At 39.1% G+C, this 15,154-nt stretch overlaps 1 protein-coding gene across 8 annotated transcripts in view; it reads right to left on the bottom strand.

Moving 5' to 3' along the window:
• trrap (transformation/transcription domain associated protein) overlaps positions 1–15,154 on the bottom strand; it is an 80,954-nt gene that overhangs the window by 37,703 nt on the left and 28,097 nt on the right. For all 8 annotated transcript variants that reach the window (XM_087148212.1, XM_087148211.1, XM_087148210.1 and 5 more), the window contains exons 33-47: positions 14,360–14,557; positions 13,828–13,947; positions 13,218–13,310; positions 11,226–11,348; positions 10,586–10,710; positions 10,008–10,119; positions 8,690–8,842; positions 7,201–7,385; positions 5,327–5,480; positions 5,000–5,181; positions 3,242–3,437; positions 2,604–2,717; positions 1,907–2,149; positions 647–721; positions 246–384 (exon numbers count right to left, since the gene is read on the bottom strand). In XM_087148212.1, coding sequence (XP_087004338.1) covers positions 246–384; positions 647–721; positions 1,907–2,149; positions 2,604–2,717; positions 3,242–3,437; positions 5,000–5,181; positions 5,327–5,480; positions 7,201–7,385; positions 8,690–8,842; positions 10,008–10,119; positions 10,586–10,710; positions 11,226–11,348; positions 13,218–13,310; positions 13,828–13,947; positions 14,360–14,557 — 2,212 coding nt within the window. The remainder of the gene's footprint in view (positions 1–245; positions 385–646; positions 722–1,906; positions 2,150–2,603; positions 2,718–3,241; positions 3,438–4,999; positions 5,182–5,326; positions 5,481–7,200; positions 7,386–8,689; positions 8,843–10,007; positions 10,120–10,585; positions 10,711–11,225; positions 11,349–13,217; positions 13,311–13,827; positions 13,948–14,359; positions 14,558–15,154) is intronic.

Genomic DNA, 15,154 nt, shown 5'->3' with positions numbered 1-15,154 from the left:
AACATTATGACGGAGCTCGTAATAATGGGAGTCTACTGTATCAGGCAAACAATCCCAACATGGGACAGAAACATGACATGCTGACTTTCACAAGGTAGCCTCCGCCAAAATATTGACAACATATTGGACACTGCTGTTGATCTATGGGAACAATGTTAATGAACAATTCAAGAGAATTACTAGTTCCATTGCAACCAATAAACTGTTAAGACACTAATACTCCTCAATGACACTACAACACTTACTTGACTCAGTAGGGAAGGTGTTCATAAGTTTGACTAGAAGAGCATGTACTGACCGAATCACCTTGGTGTTAGCACATGTCAAGCATGCTGCAATGCCTCGTTGGAGTGGTTTCAAACTGGTCAGAATCACTTGCTTGGTCTGCAAACAATGTCAAGAGCACTAGGATACTAAACAATTACCTGAAGCAAAACGTACATCATTTAGGGAAAACAAACATTCAGCAGTTAGCTTCAAAAAACTTTCGGCAACAACACCACTTCAAGTGATAGCATTAACAATGGTTCTGACAAAAGAATTTTTTTCAGATGAATAGAGTTACAAGCTTTGTTTAAACTGAAATACTAAATTACAAAATACTAAAGCACAAAAGGAAAGCACATTGTATCTGAATGGAACATACCATGACTCCAAGGAGGAAGTTGAGCATATCTAGCCCAGCACAAATGTTACCATAGTTGGCCTGAGCTGGCTGATCCTAACAAGGATTGAAATGTTCAAATAGATAATAACCAAGACAAATCAGAACAATTCAGTGAAACAAATTCACAAATACTGCTATATCCTATGCTGAATTATTGTGTGAAAAGGCAGGCAGTCAGTCAGTGAACAGCTGTTGCAATGAAAGTCACCAAAAAAACCTTGACACTGACCTCCTGCGAGTTTAGGTTGTGTCCAAATGACTTGACTGTGGCTTTAAATTACATAGCCATCCATAGGAAGTGGCTGCAACCACTGCCATACACTCATGTGTAATTTCAGGTCACAGCCAAGTCATTTGGACACAATAAGCAATAAACAACACACGATGATTTCATATTGGAGTACATGCATAATGAGTGTAGACACAGAAAGAAAAATGACAAAGACCAAGGTTGGATCGTGTCTTCAATAACACGGTTTCACTGATTTGAAACTTTCACAATTCAAGTTTAAAGAGATGAATCATACACAGAAATGACACAGCATAGGACTTGCAGCATACCACATGTACACAACATACAAAACATTTCATGTCTAGCAGGAATACACAAGCTCACAATGGATTTAATCCACCTCATACAAATGAAATCATAGTTTGACTCAAATGAAATCATAGTTTGACTCAAATGAAATCATAGTTTGACTCAAATGAAATCATAGTTTGACTCAAATGAAATCATAGTTTGACTCAAATGAAATCATAGTTTGACTCAAATGAAATCATAGTTTGACTCAAATGAAATCATAGTTTGACTCAAATGAAATCATAGTTTGACTCAAATGAAATCATAGTTTGACTCAAATGAAATCATAGTTTGACTCAAATGAAATCATAGTTTGACTCAAATGAAATCATAGTTTGACTCAAATGAAATCATAGTTTGACTCAAATGAAATCATAGTTTGACTCAAATGAAATCACAGTTTGACTCAAGGGCACAGGAAAATGAAAGAACTCCTGACTGCTGTGGCTTGGGATATTTAATTATTCCCTCTAGCAGAATGCATTGCATCCTTAGCTTTGCTTTTGAGTGCCCATGTGTCCTTGGAGTGAAAAACACAATGTTGCACATTGGCAGTTAACAATTGTTTAACGTAGGCATGTACATTCATGACAAGTGGGGAATATAACTTGCTGAGTGCATAATTTGTTGGAGGAAAACCAGAAGCATAAACTTACAACAGATAAGAAGAGTTTGTCCATGAAGTTGAGTCTGAGTTCACTGTTTGGCCACACATCTGGTCTGAGTGCTATCTTGAGCAGTGCTATACAGCGTCGGGATAACAATTCACCCGGGGAACCTGTACTTGTAGTGCCAAGTTCATTGACTTGACAGGCTACACGAAGCAGAAAGTTGACCACAGCATCTGAGTAGATCTTATCAATGGGCTTGCTGGCTTCTGATGATATACTGCGAACACTCTGTGGAGGGCATCACAGTAAGTAATCAATTCATGTATTGACACGTTTCTTAACTTCAGTCTATTAGGATTTGAGCCACATCTGCCCTGTTATCTACCTAGAGGTATGATATGGTTCTGATGACACGATCAAGTAAGTGTTCTACTGTTTCATATCCAAGTTAAGAACAAAATTCACTTGAACACAAATCACCAAAAACCACTTCATTTCATTTCTCACCATATTAACCTTACCCCTTGACTTTCAAATGAATAAAATCTTTCTGTACAGGCAAATCCTCCGCACATGTTTCACTAGGAACACCCTCAATTGGTACACAAGACTTTTTCCAGTTAGTGAAATCTGACCTTTTAATCCCTAAAATTGTTGAAGCCTTTCTCCCTATTCCGGTAATCCTCTTCCTATGCTAGGGGAATAAGGTTCATCACATCCAATGCAAGAGCTTTATACTGACCGTGCCTGAGGAGTGCCGTACCCTCTTAGGGTCAGGCATATGATCGCTAGAAGCAGCTCTCTTGACTCCCACAGGCATAGCAGTAGTGCTCTCCTCTGATGAAATGGCTTGGCCCTACAAAAGAACAAGAAAACAGCTTAAAATACCTCAGATACATTTTGCTAATGATTAAATCTTGTCACAAAGTACTCAACTGTATGAATTTGATGTCCACACTCTTAAATGAAATTCTCATTCTGTTCTCGCAATGCAGAAAGTTGAAGGACAAATCTGCTTTACATAAGGCATGATGTCACAGAAGGGTCAATGTACTTCATTGACGAGTTAGCCATACTGAAGTGAAAGCAGAATAAATCCTTCATTTTCGGAGCTTGATAGTAGAAATGAAGAAGTCAAACATAATCTCAGAATAAATTAATACCTGTCTTATGAACAACTTAACATTTGTGATCAAACACAACATTTTTCAAACTGCATTTTTTAAATGAAAAGGAAATTTAGAACACAATCCTACTAGAAAACAGTCTGGTTACAATTTATAAGGTTTAGGGAACATGATGAAAAATGAATAAGGTCTATAGATTCCTGCACAGAAATTCAGTGTAGAAGACACGTGGCAGACATTGTGTGTCCATTACCTCTGAGCTTGCATCGTCCTCTTTGATTCGCTGGACCTCCCATTTGATAATGACTTCAACCAGGTCAACCACCAGCTTCCTGTGTTCCAAGGTAGTGTTGGGTGTACTCCCCAAGCGCTGGATGGAATATACCATTGTCTGGATGAGGTGATGCCGTACTGGGTAATATACTTTATGGTGACGAACAAGCAGTTGTCTGCAAAGATACAGTCACAAGAAATCACATAAAAGACAGTCAATCAAACCATGTTGTTTTATTCTCTACCCAGGTTTGTATGTATAAAATGAAAAGACTAACATAGGAGAGATACACTATGGTTTTTACTACATCTCCAGCAAAATACAAATTGAAAGACAGAACTCACGACTACATAACTCATAACAAATACATACATGTGAATGTCGATGAGCCAATTTGGTTAGCAAAAAGGCAAATTTCAAGATGCATTTTGCGTTGGGGAGATGTTAATTTATAACGGGTTTTGCCCTTACCCAACATTACCCAACCCATTATAAATTAACATCTCCCTCACGCAAAATACATCTTGAAATAGTTCGCAGTACCCGCTGCTACACCTGACTTGGACCGGCCAGCCGACCACGGCAAGCTCGGTGGTCGAGTGGTTAAGACGTCTGCACTAGTAAGCAGGAGGTTGTGGGTTCAAGTCCCACCCGAGTAAGCTTGTGAATTTTTTCGCAAGCTCTCAGACAAGCACTGAGCATACAGTGTTTATTAATACATACGTTGGGTATGGGAAAACCTGTTACAAATCAAACAGGCAAAGTCATTCAAGAACAGAGCATGCCAATACAACCATGTTCATCACATAAGCATTACATGCAGCAGCAATCAGTAGGCCAACCTTGTGTGTGTATACTACTGTCCCCGAACATGCTTGACTTTGAATATGCACCACTAGGATATCAAACTAGCTCATGCTGTTCTGTTGACAGCATCGGATCAGGAATCCGAATCAGGAAGTCAAATCATTTACTGACACAGTATCAGATCAGGAATCCGAATCAGGAAGTCAAATCATGAACTGACACAGCATCAGATCAGGAATCCGAATCAGGAAGTCAAATCATTAATTGACATAGCATCGGATCAGGAATCCGAATCAGGAAGTCAAATCATTAACTGACACAGCATCAGATCAGGAATCCGAATCAGGAAGTCAAATCATTAACGGACACAACGTGAACAAATTGACTTCTTTTCGTCTTATATCTACAAACTGTAATATGTCTGCAACAAATCTGAATTTCAGGAACATTTTAAAAGTTTCTCTGTTAAATGTGGTGAGCATTAAATAGTCCTACTTCTGTCCCAGCAATTTACAGCAAAGTTAAAGTCTACCATTCTTCTTAACAAAAATGGTTACAAGTAACACTGAAAACACTTTAAATGTTAAATTTAAAAGTTAAAATAGGTTGTAGATATTTAAACAGCTGTAAATTTTTCAATGTGGTGACGGAAAAATCACTATTTTTATGACAGACATTAAGAGCTCTACAGAAAATTATGTGCTGATCCAATTCTCTATAAAAAATTACACAAACTAATAACTAGTGAAGAAATATATAATGGAAGATTTGTTAATGAAAACATATCCCCCTGGGTCAGTTTCCAGGTGAACTTACAAAATTGTACCTAAACTCTCATCATAGTTAACGTTGTCCCTGCTCATTGCATCTGATGAAGTACATGTAGTTCTTGCTGTAAAAAACTACCCCATTTTTGCCACGTGAACTTACAGCATGTGTACAAGTTGGAAGACAGTGTAACCTTCCTCTACTATGATCTTCTTAGTCCAGTGGGTCAGCATTGCATAGCCATCTTCCATGCGATGCGGTAATACTGGAGTCAGAATGTCTAAAGCCTGACGGACAACAGCACGTGCTTCCACAGCATGTGCTTTCAATAGGCTGTGAAATACCTGATAAAATACAACATGCAAATCAGTCAAAGTATCAAAGGAGAAACAAATTCAATAATGAAAAGCATTGAAGCATTGAAAAGTGAAGTTCTATGCGGTTTATACCCATTCTCAGTTGGTTAAGCAAATCTGAAATGCCACAGACCTGTAGCACAATCCTCTTGTGAATAGCAAACTTGGCAATGTTGTGAGACAGCAAGAGATGACCATGGTACTTTGTTGTTGGATCTACACAGTTTTTCTGAATCAGACAGGGCCAAGCAAAGGTCATCAGGCGACGCAGCTTTGTGCCTTGCTTCCTGAAATATGGATATCCAAAATACCACTAGGTTAACAACTGAAATGATGGCAGCTCTTGACAAAGAGAGGTTACTATGCCTCGAAACATAGTTTGAAGGTTTTAGCTTCATTAGTGTGTGAGTAAGAAGCAAAATTACACTATAAATGACATTTGTCCCAAATCTCTTGGTGTTTCTGCAAGAACCCTTCCCTTAAAATCCATCAATATAAAAATGCACAATAATTAAGGTACATTCAAAACATTTAAACTTTTAGTAGAAACCAAGCTCCAATAGCAATGTATTCCATATTACTGGTTTTTTTTTAATATAAATCCTCAAAACTCTCCCGGATTTCACCTATCTGTTACTTCCTTAGCAGGTTAACCCTCTTTTGATTAAAAGTACAAATATGCACGAGTGCCCACAGTCACTCTCTTGCATGTGTTTTCTATATGGAACACAAATGTGCACAGGTTCAGGGTGTACAGAGTAGATTGCCAGCACAAACTGACACAGGGTCTTTTGTGCAGTCCTCTTCACTGCATTTGGTTTACTGCACAATTATGCACATGAAACAGTGAAGCACAGTTGTTGGGCAGCACAAAAGTGCAATCTGCTATGCCTGTGGGGGACAGCTGGTGCAGTGCACAACATGACACAGCTGTGCTTCTTTGAGGTGTTTACCAACTAACCCAAAGAGTTACTTCAGCATAGGAGGGTTAATGCAGTGCACAACACGACACAGCTGTGCTTCTTTGAGGTGTTTACCAACTAACCCAAAGAGTTACTTCAGCATAGGAGGGTTAATGCAATGCACAACATGACACAGCTGTGCTTCTTTGAGGTGTTTACCAACTGACCCAAAGAGTGACTTCAGCATAGGAGGGTTAATGCAGTGCGCAACATGACACAGCTGTGCTTCTTTGAGGTGTTTACCAACTGACCCAAAGAGTGACTTCAGCACAGGAGGGTTAATGCAGTGCACAACACCACACAGCTGTGCTTCTTTGAGGTGTTTACCAACTGACCCAAAGAGTGACTTCAGCATAGGAGGGTTAATGCAGTGCACAACATGACACAGCTGTGCTTCTTTGAAGTGTTTACCAACTGACCCAAAGAATGACTTCAGCACAGGAGGGTTAATGCAGTGCACAACACAACACAGCTGTGCTTCTTTGAGGTGTTTACCAACTGACCCAAAGAGTGACTTCAGCACAGGAGGGTTAATGCAGTGCACAACACAACACAGCAGTGCTTCTTTGAGGTGTTTACCAACTGACCCAAAGAGTGACTTCAGCATAGGAGGGTTAATGCAGTGCACAACACAACACAGCTGTGCTTCATTGAGGTGTTTACCAACTGACCCAAAGAGTGACTTCAGCATAGGAGGGTTAATGCAGTGCACAACACGACACAGCTGTGCTTCTTTGAGGTGTTTACCAACTGACCCAAAGAGTGACTTCAGCATAGGAGGGTTGAGGAATGCAAAACAAATGCAGTGTATAGGTAGGCGAATTTTCAAAGAGATGAAAAGCAGTTTTATTTATATGTTGTCTAATGTTGTTATCAACAAACTCATGGCTTGTCTTTATAGACAGACCCGATCAACGGTTTGTCAAGGACAAACAAAAACAGATGTTCTCATGAGATATTCTTTATGAAAGCCCTAATGTGCAAAGCATTCCTTCTGTCTACCCAATTGTAACTATGATAACACCAACAATTTGAAAGCATTTACTTGTCAGCTGCATCATGGATGTGTGGTGCAGCTTTCTCTACCAGCAATGCAGCAAACTGCAGCAGCAGGATCCGTACTGAGTCAGAAGTTCTGTAAGGATTCTCAGGGTCAATGACCTTGCTAATGAAGACACTGACCAGGTTATCAGGGCTGTCCTGACCTGGGTTAGGTGGACCACCTATCAGCTATACAAACACAACACAACACAGAGTACATGTAAGCTAGCATTCAGTTACTTTCAGAGTGTACCTTATATAAACTGACTTATATACGATTTTGTGAGAACAAAAAAATCAGGTAGAAAGTCAAGTAGGAGCCAGTGCTAGATTTTGACAGGAAAATTTCTCCTTGCAATGTAGGTACTTTTATCACAATTGGATACTCCACTGTAAATGCAACTTTCAAACCTGGTGTTCTTCCTTAAAGTATGCCTTTGAGCTAATATATCTGATTTCTTTGGTGTGCAATTCTTGAAAATATTCTATTCCCCCCACAACCTGATGGATTCAAGTCCCTCACAGAGTACTCTGCCTTAACACTGGAAATCATTGATACTCTGCCTTAACACTGGAAATCATTGATACTCTGCCTTAATACTGGAAGTCATTGATACTCTACCTTAATACTGGAAGTCATTGATACTCTGCCTTAACACTGGAAGTCATTGATACTCTGCCTTAACACTGGAAGTCATTGATACTCTACCTTAATACTGGAAGTCATTGATACTCTACCTTAATACTGGAAGTCATTGATACTCTTGGATGGACGAAGAAAATTGGGAAAAAACTGACTTCCCCAAGGTCACAAGCTGAGACCAGGAGACGGATATGAACCCCTCAGCACATGATCATAAGTTACAAACAACTCTAACCATAAGGCCAACACTCTCCCACAGTGGTAGTGCAATTATCAGAGGCCCCTCAAGGTTTGATTGTTTTTTTTCAGCAGAGAAGTATTTGATTTGCACATTTTCTTTAATAGTTGCACTCCTCTGCCTTATCTTTTCATATTCTGGTAGAAAGTAACCATGTTGGTTTGCTGCATGGAACAATTAAAGGGATACACGTACATAATCCACTTGTTTGGGAGATGACAAAACAACCGTCTGCTTAGCAACACTGAATTCCAACCTTTGATTCTTGTTGAGTCAGAACAATGATGTTACACAAGCACGACTGAAATCGTGAAACTGTTCAACCAATGAGCAAAGCAGACACAGGCTTCTGGTCATAGTTCATTTGGAGGTAAAACATGTGCCACATTTTTTTCGAAGCTTATCTCTTCCTGAAAATAGTGAACTTTTAATTCTTTTTCCTTTTTACTTCTCAACACCTTTCAGAAAAGTCAAGTCTCAGCACAAGGACTTGTGGCAAGCTGACATCTTGCTCAAAATGAAAAATTTCCCATTTAAAGTCCAATACACTTCTAACTTTACATGTTACTGAATTAGCGAGTTTTTGATTATAAGAAGATGACCACAATGTACCTTCTCTCCTTCGCCTTTATCAAAGGATGCAGCAAACATTGGAATGATGACATACTGTAAGGCCTTGGCCTTCAACTCTTGAGGGAAGGTCTTCTCATGAAAGAGTTCCACAAACTTGAAGAACGCATGACGTTTCTGCTCCACACTGTAACCCTACAACACAAACAGTGTTATATGATAAGTCTGTTGATCACTATACTATTGATGCCATTCACAGGAGACATCTTGAAGATTACAAATAGAACTAAACATTACTGACCAAATAAATCTTGTCACTTCTTGGTGATCTTATTTTAGGGAACTGATGTTTGCAATGCTTCCAACAAAAAGCATGATTTTTCTAAGTTCGTGTGTCACCTTTAACTGTAACAATACCTAACTAGTCACACTCCAACATAAGGGCATGTTGGAATCTGTTAGGATGAGAACTGAACTAGTGACCTGACTGTGTTTTATGCGGGATTTAGGCATACCACAAATAAACAGAGTCCGACTGTTGATGAGCACAGCTTACTATGTGGTGTTGAGACTTGCAACGAATGAGGGAGGTTTCAAGGACTTATGATGAATGAAAATTATTGTTGGGTGCAGATTAATAACTTTTGACTTTTCATGGCTGATCATGAAGGACTTTGCTATGACCCCAACTCCATAGATGTCAGTAGTTGTGCCTTAACATTCTTTAAGATGCAACGTGACATAGGAGAGGAACAAGTGGTATTTCCCCTTTGACATCCCAAACACTGGCCACTATGACAGTGAAGTACTACACCCATAACACATACACACATTGTCACTGCATGTGCAAGCAACGACATGGAATGAATACAAACTGTAAAGCCAACCTTACTCTGTGTCGGGTGACAGAATTTTAATTTCCTCTGGCTTTGTCTCAGGTAAATTGTCCACCCCACAATGCAACTCAAAACAGTCAAACATACCCCTAGTCTATGGACATTTATAAGTCAGTGTGTGAATAGATGTCTCTACTTCAAGCAGGAACAAGGCAAAGCATGTTTTTACAAAGCAATGGCGGCTCTTTGGTGCAAACTCACCATGTACATGTACAGGTTGATGCATATTTTGCGTGGGACATGTTGAGCATGAGTGACCAATTTCTGTGTGAATGCAGAGTCTTTGTATGTGTGCTGGGTGGGTACATAGGCCCGGCTTGAAAACATCCCACCATTCGGTCCTTTCCCTTACCAATAAGGATGAACTTCAACTCCAGGTGGATATAAGGCAAACCAGTGTGTTGAAATATCTCCTTTAACAAGACCATTCAGCTTTGGATTCAGTACAGCATATCAAACATTACCTGGGCAACCTTCTCCTCAAGATAGTCCCTCAGAAACTGAAAGTTTGGCAGATATCGGTTGGTGAAGACACGAAGTAACTGGAACAGAAGCTCCACATTGTTTGGATGATGTCTGTGTATGACAGAAATGTAACTGCACATAAGACAAACACTGAGATGAAAGGAAAGCACAATTTAAGCCAGAGATTTCCAAGGAATTGGTGATTTAGAGTTAATGTAGTGCACAAAAATGTATTACATTTAGAATCACAATGTACGCCAATTACTGTTGGCACTGATACACAGTTGTATTTAAAACAAGAACAGACCCATTCTAATCTACATCTGTATATTTAAAACCCTTTCAAGTATCGCTCACCCATAGAAAGTACAAGTCAATTGCAATTTACGCTTAACTGAGAGCTTGGCAAGTAGAGGTCAAACGTTTGCAGTGGAGATTGAAGAGCCAAGCAATAAGGTTTGTTATAACTAGCATGTGTACTGACATTGAGTGATAAAAATCACTTTTTCCCTTAAAAGAAACAACATATGGTAACTATGTGAAGCACACACACCATTACCCAGAATGCAACACTTACTCAGCATAGTTCAGAAGACATTCCACCAGTAACTTGGGTTCATCCCAATGAGCAACGCCTACATTGTCTGTATGATGCTGGTCTTGAAACGCATCGGAGATCCAGATGCGACGTAGGTGACCAAACTGACAAATAACATTTTACTTTATATTCATTATTAAAGTAGTTGTATCTTATGTAGATCAAAGGTCTAACTTTAAAGGGGGAAGGCATTCTGGAGAAATGGTTTCCTACAAAAATGAGGGGACAACCAGAGTCTTTATTCACACAATGAAAAACTACCACGGCTACCAAAACCAGACAAATCTGGGCAACAAGTCCACACTGCATTGGAAAATGCAAATCTGGTCAGAGTCACAGCACAACCATGAAAGTATTACTTCCTACAATGATATGCCTCACTTTAGATCTTGGAGGAGAAATTTCAGGTTCAGACTTTAAGACAGTATTCAACAGATTATAGATCATCCAAGTATAAACCCAAATCAAATTTGGGCTAAACCAAATCAAATCTTCCATCTAAACCACTACACACTTCACTATTCTGAGGGACCAATTTTTGCACGAACAGCACATATAATTCTACTAATAGGATTAGCAATTTTTTAAGTGAGATGTAAAAAGCAAGTGATTCCCTCACCAGGACTGATTTCTGAGGTAGCCATGTTGGGTCATGTTGGACCAGAATGCTGCAAATCAATATAGTCTGGTACTGGAGTTCCAACCTTGCTTGACTGTTTGGACTGGTGGGTCTAGCACTAGGCTGTCAGACAATCATTCATTAAAGCAGACAGATTAAACAATCAGTCACTACATTATAAACAAAAAAGATTACAAAGACAGGTTGTTTTAGCCATTAGCATTCATATAATATGTTAAGGTATTTTTTGTTGCAAAAACTGTAGTCCATGTCACACTTTGACTTGCTTTGCTCAGCCAGGAAGAAGCTGATAAGGGCCTCGTTGACATCATTCGTATAAATCAATTACACCAATATGTGTCAAAAAATAAAACTCACAAAATAGGATCATTTCCAGTGTAATCCACAGCCTAAAATTATAGTAGGGAGGCACACAAGCCTGGTGGCTTGTAGGTGTGGGGTCCAGATCCTAGGTGCTCTGTGGTGCAATCTGAGGTATTTCCTGGGCACTTTCTTCTGACTCCTTGAATCAAATTTGCTCGTGGTAACATTTTGAAATTAAGGCAAGATTGTTATTGGGAGGTCTTCAAAAGTCGATTTTTTTTTCTCTGGGTCATTTTCTTGAATGGATGGTTCAGGGGTTACATGCACATAAGTGGGCACTGCGTGAGTGGATGATGTATAGTCGCTTCCCTAATTCCGGATCTTAAAAATAACTCAGATTCCAGCAACGAAATCCTATAATTCCGGTGAAATATGGTCAGTATCTGATTTTCTAATTAAGAATTTCCTGATTTTGAGAAAACTAGTTCATAAGTAACATTTCAGTGAATTAAAAAGTGAAACTTCATAAATTTTGACTCAAGTTTTTCAGCTGTACTGCGAGCAATTAGCGACTATCCCCTGTGCTGCACAGTTGATGAACCCATTACATCACATACATGTACATTTTTGTTACGCCCGTGTAGTGGAGTTCGCAACATACGTGCAAGCACTTAAGGTGCAATCCGCAACTAGTAAAAAAATGCATCTATTTTTCGGCCAATTTATTTTTAAAAAAGGGAAACTCCAAAAGTCACTTTGATTAAACACACATTAGATGCAAAAGTTTATAGGACCGTTAGGTAAGGAAAAAAGTATTTGGAATCACATGTACAGAATGACCTGTCACTCTGTATCTTTTGGTCCATTTTGTTGGCTCTCATGATGTTCGACATACCGTTTATAAATGAGAAAGTTTGAAACGGAAATCTAGCAGGCAGAAAATATTTTTCTAGATGCTTTCTGAAAATAAAATTTTGTACAAGAAGCTTACATTTCACCTTAAACTGAACTTGTTTGAGAATGCAAAACACAAAAGAAGTAGTTTTAGAAGCAGAAGTAAAGAAGTTTCAGTTCAAGTGATCAGGATCTAGGAAATATTGGGAACTACAAGCAGGAAATTGGCTGTATTTTCTGAGAAAAAAACCCATCACATTCCAGGTATTGGTTCTTGATTTGACAAAATGAAAATGCTATGACCGGGAGATTGGAACCAGTCCAGAATTTCGTGCTAACGCACTACACTGTGTATGGCTTTGATCACAAATGCTACAAAGTGCTATACTGTTGTCATGGTTGTGCTGAATAATATTGGTAAACTCATCATGTTCGTTCCATAAAGTGCAGTAAACTTCTTTCCATTTAAATAAACTGTGCAGACGATGCAGAATAAGGAAAATCCAATAGAAAAAGTAGCAGGGTGGTGAGAATTTTGGCAGGGCGTCAACACCTTAGCGGGGTGGTCTAAACTTTTGGCAGGGCAGCCTGCCCTGCTAAAACCCCTCGTAGAGAACACTGATATCGTCATGACATCTAGCATTAAGAGTATTGAGAAGAATATTGAAATTAGTGAGTCTTTTTAACTACAAAGTACCATATACATGTGCAACAAAACAAGTGTTGGTAGCAACCAACACCTGCAGAAAGGACAGAATAACTATGCATGTATACCTGAGGTTTGTTGAAAGCTAGATTGATGAGCTTAATGGTGTTAGTTTGCAGTACATCCCTTAGAGGCTTGGCGTCATCTTGCTTCAACAGATACTAAAACAAAAAGGGTTCAAGCGGTAAAATAACCTAAGTAGAACACCTTGATTTAAAAAGATCTAGGGATACAAAGATAAACTTTAATTTAATTCATCATGGGCCAATATATGTAAAAACCAATGACTTAAAACAAAATGTTGTCAATCATAGAGTGAACTATTAACAGCAAATTGTCCTGATGCACGTAGTCAGAACAATTCCAAACATGTTTACAACATCAATTTATACACACTACATGGCAGCAATTATTACAATCCCTAATTCCTGTCGTTATGTTGAAGCACTGCTCCTCATATCTTGGAGTAGTGCAGGTGATTTCAAATATAATCTGAGCTTGGATTTATCCATGGCTGAGCATAACCACAAGGCTTAACCCAAGACGTTGACACACTGCATTCTTCAGATCAGCCACACATTTTGCCAGACAGCCTCATTCCTTTAGGATCCTCCAAAACCACTCACAAGATTATGGAGGATTGAGAATACTTAATGAGTGATATCCGTTAACACTTACAGCTAGGAGATTACTGAACTGTGGGTTACGCAGATTGGTCTCAGTCAGAAAGCAGTCAATAGTCTGCACCGGATACCTCAACAGGTACAACATGAGTGGCTCACGAAATGGACTCCCAACCTAATTATAAAAACAGTGGACACAAAAGTAAAGTGAAAAAGCTTTGTCAAGTTTGGGTTACTAAATCAAATGAGCAAACACAAACTTCTTCATGTTCGCCAACGTTGTCATGTCTTTTTGTCACCACAGGAACGCTTCATGTTAAAATTCAAGCTATATGTGCCTTGGATAAAAGACTTGAAACATACAAAAAGTCAGCAAAAGGTATCATCATAATTATGGTGAAAAGCCATCTTAGTAATGACATTATACATGCAGTATTATGTACATGTAGAATAACAATAATTCCACGAGGCAAAGTAAGAAAGTAACACCATGTACACATTCATGTCATAGCAGTTTACTTTGTCACATCTGCAGGCGTAATGAGTAACCTACAAGCCTGTAAAGATAAGTTAGCAAACCAACTAACCTCAATGCACAATGCATTTTCTGCTTTGATAGTCAATGTAACCAGTGCATCTAGTAGTTTAGGAGAGGCAGCTGGTATTGCATGGAAGATGTTGATGATAGCTGAACATATCTTAATGCTCTCTGTAGCCTTTGCCTGTACACTGGTACTACTACGCTGAGCAGCAATAGATACCTCCATCCATTTCTTCAAGTGTGTCTGTTAACAGAATATGAACATCCAATGTAAGACTCCACAACGGGTCAGCCCTCTAACATGGCTTCCATGGTGAATGCTTCTAAAAGTCTTGGCTATGGTACATGTACAAGGTGACACACTCCCTTAAGGGTACTATGTAGCACCTCTAGCCAGGCTTCCATAGGTGCTTGTGTTATTTAAAGCTACAGTGGAGAGTTTGAACACAACTTTGGCCTCCTCATTTCACATCAAAAGCTCCTGTTGGCAGGGTTTGCATTAAGTCCCTCCTGAGTATTTCATAGTTGACTACACACCTACTAGTTAGGCAGAGAAGTACCACAATTAGGCAGAGGTAAAAAAATTTAAGTTGATATCCATGTTTGTGGATATTGCCATGGAATTTAACTTGCACTTTGATATGTCCCATTTCAAGGTAAATCTGGTGGTAGAAGTAAAATCTGTGTTATCCTAAATCAAAACAGCCATTGGGTGGACATCATTGAAAAGGACAATAGTGCATTTTGAGGTTCCCACCACATATTGTTATGTGAAATATTTTATCACTGTCAATCACTCTTTCAATTCTGACACTCTGAGTTTGGGTCCAACTGGGCAAAG

The sequence above is a fragment of the Acanthaster planci genome, linkage group LG17 (assembly GCF_054643075.1).
Source record: "Acanthaster planci isolate LZ-2023a linkage group LG17, COTS_SCS, whole genome shotgun sequence".
Lineage (NCBI taxonomy): Eukaryota > Metazoa > Echinodermata > Asteroidea > Valvatida > Acanthasteridae > Acanthaster > Acanthaster planci.
Note: the sequence above shows the minus strand (reverse complement) of the source record. Positions and strands in the feature narration are given on the sequence as shown.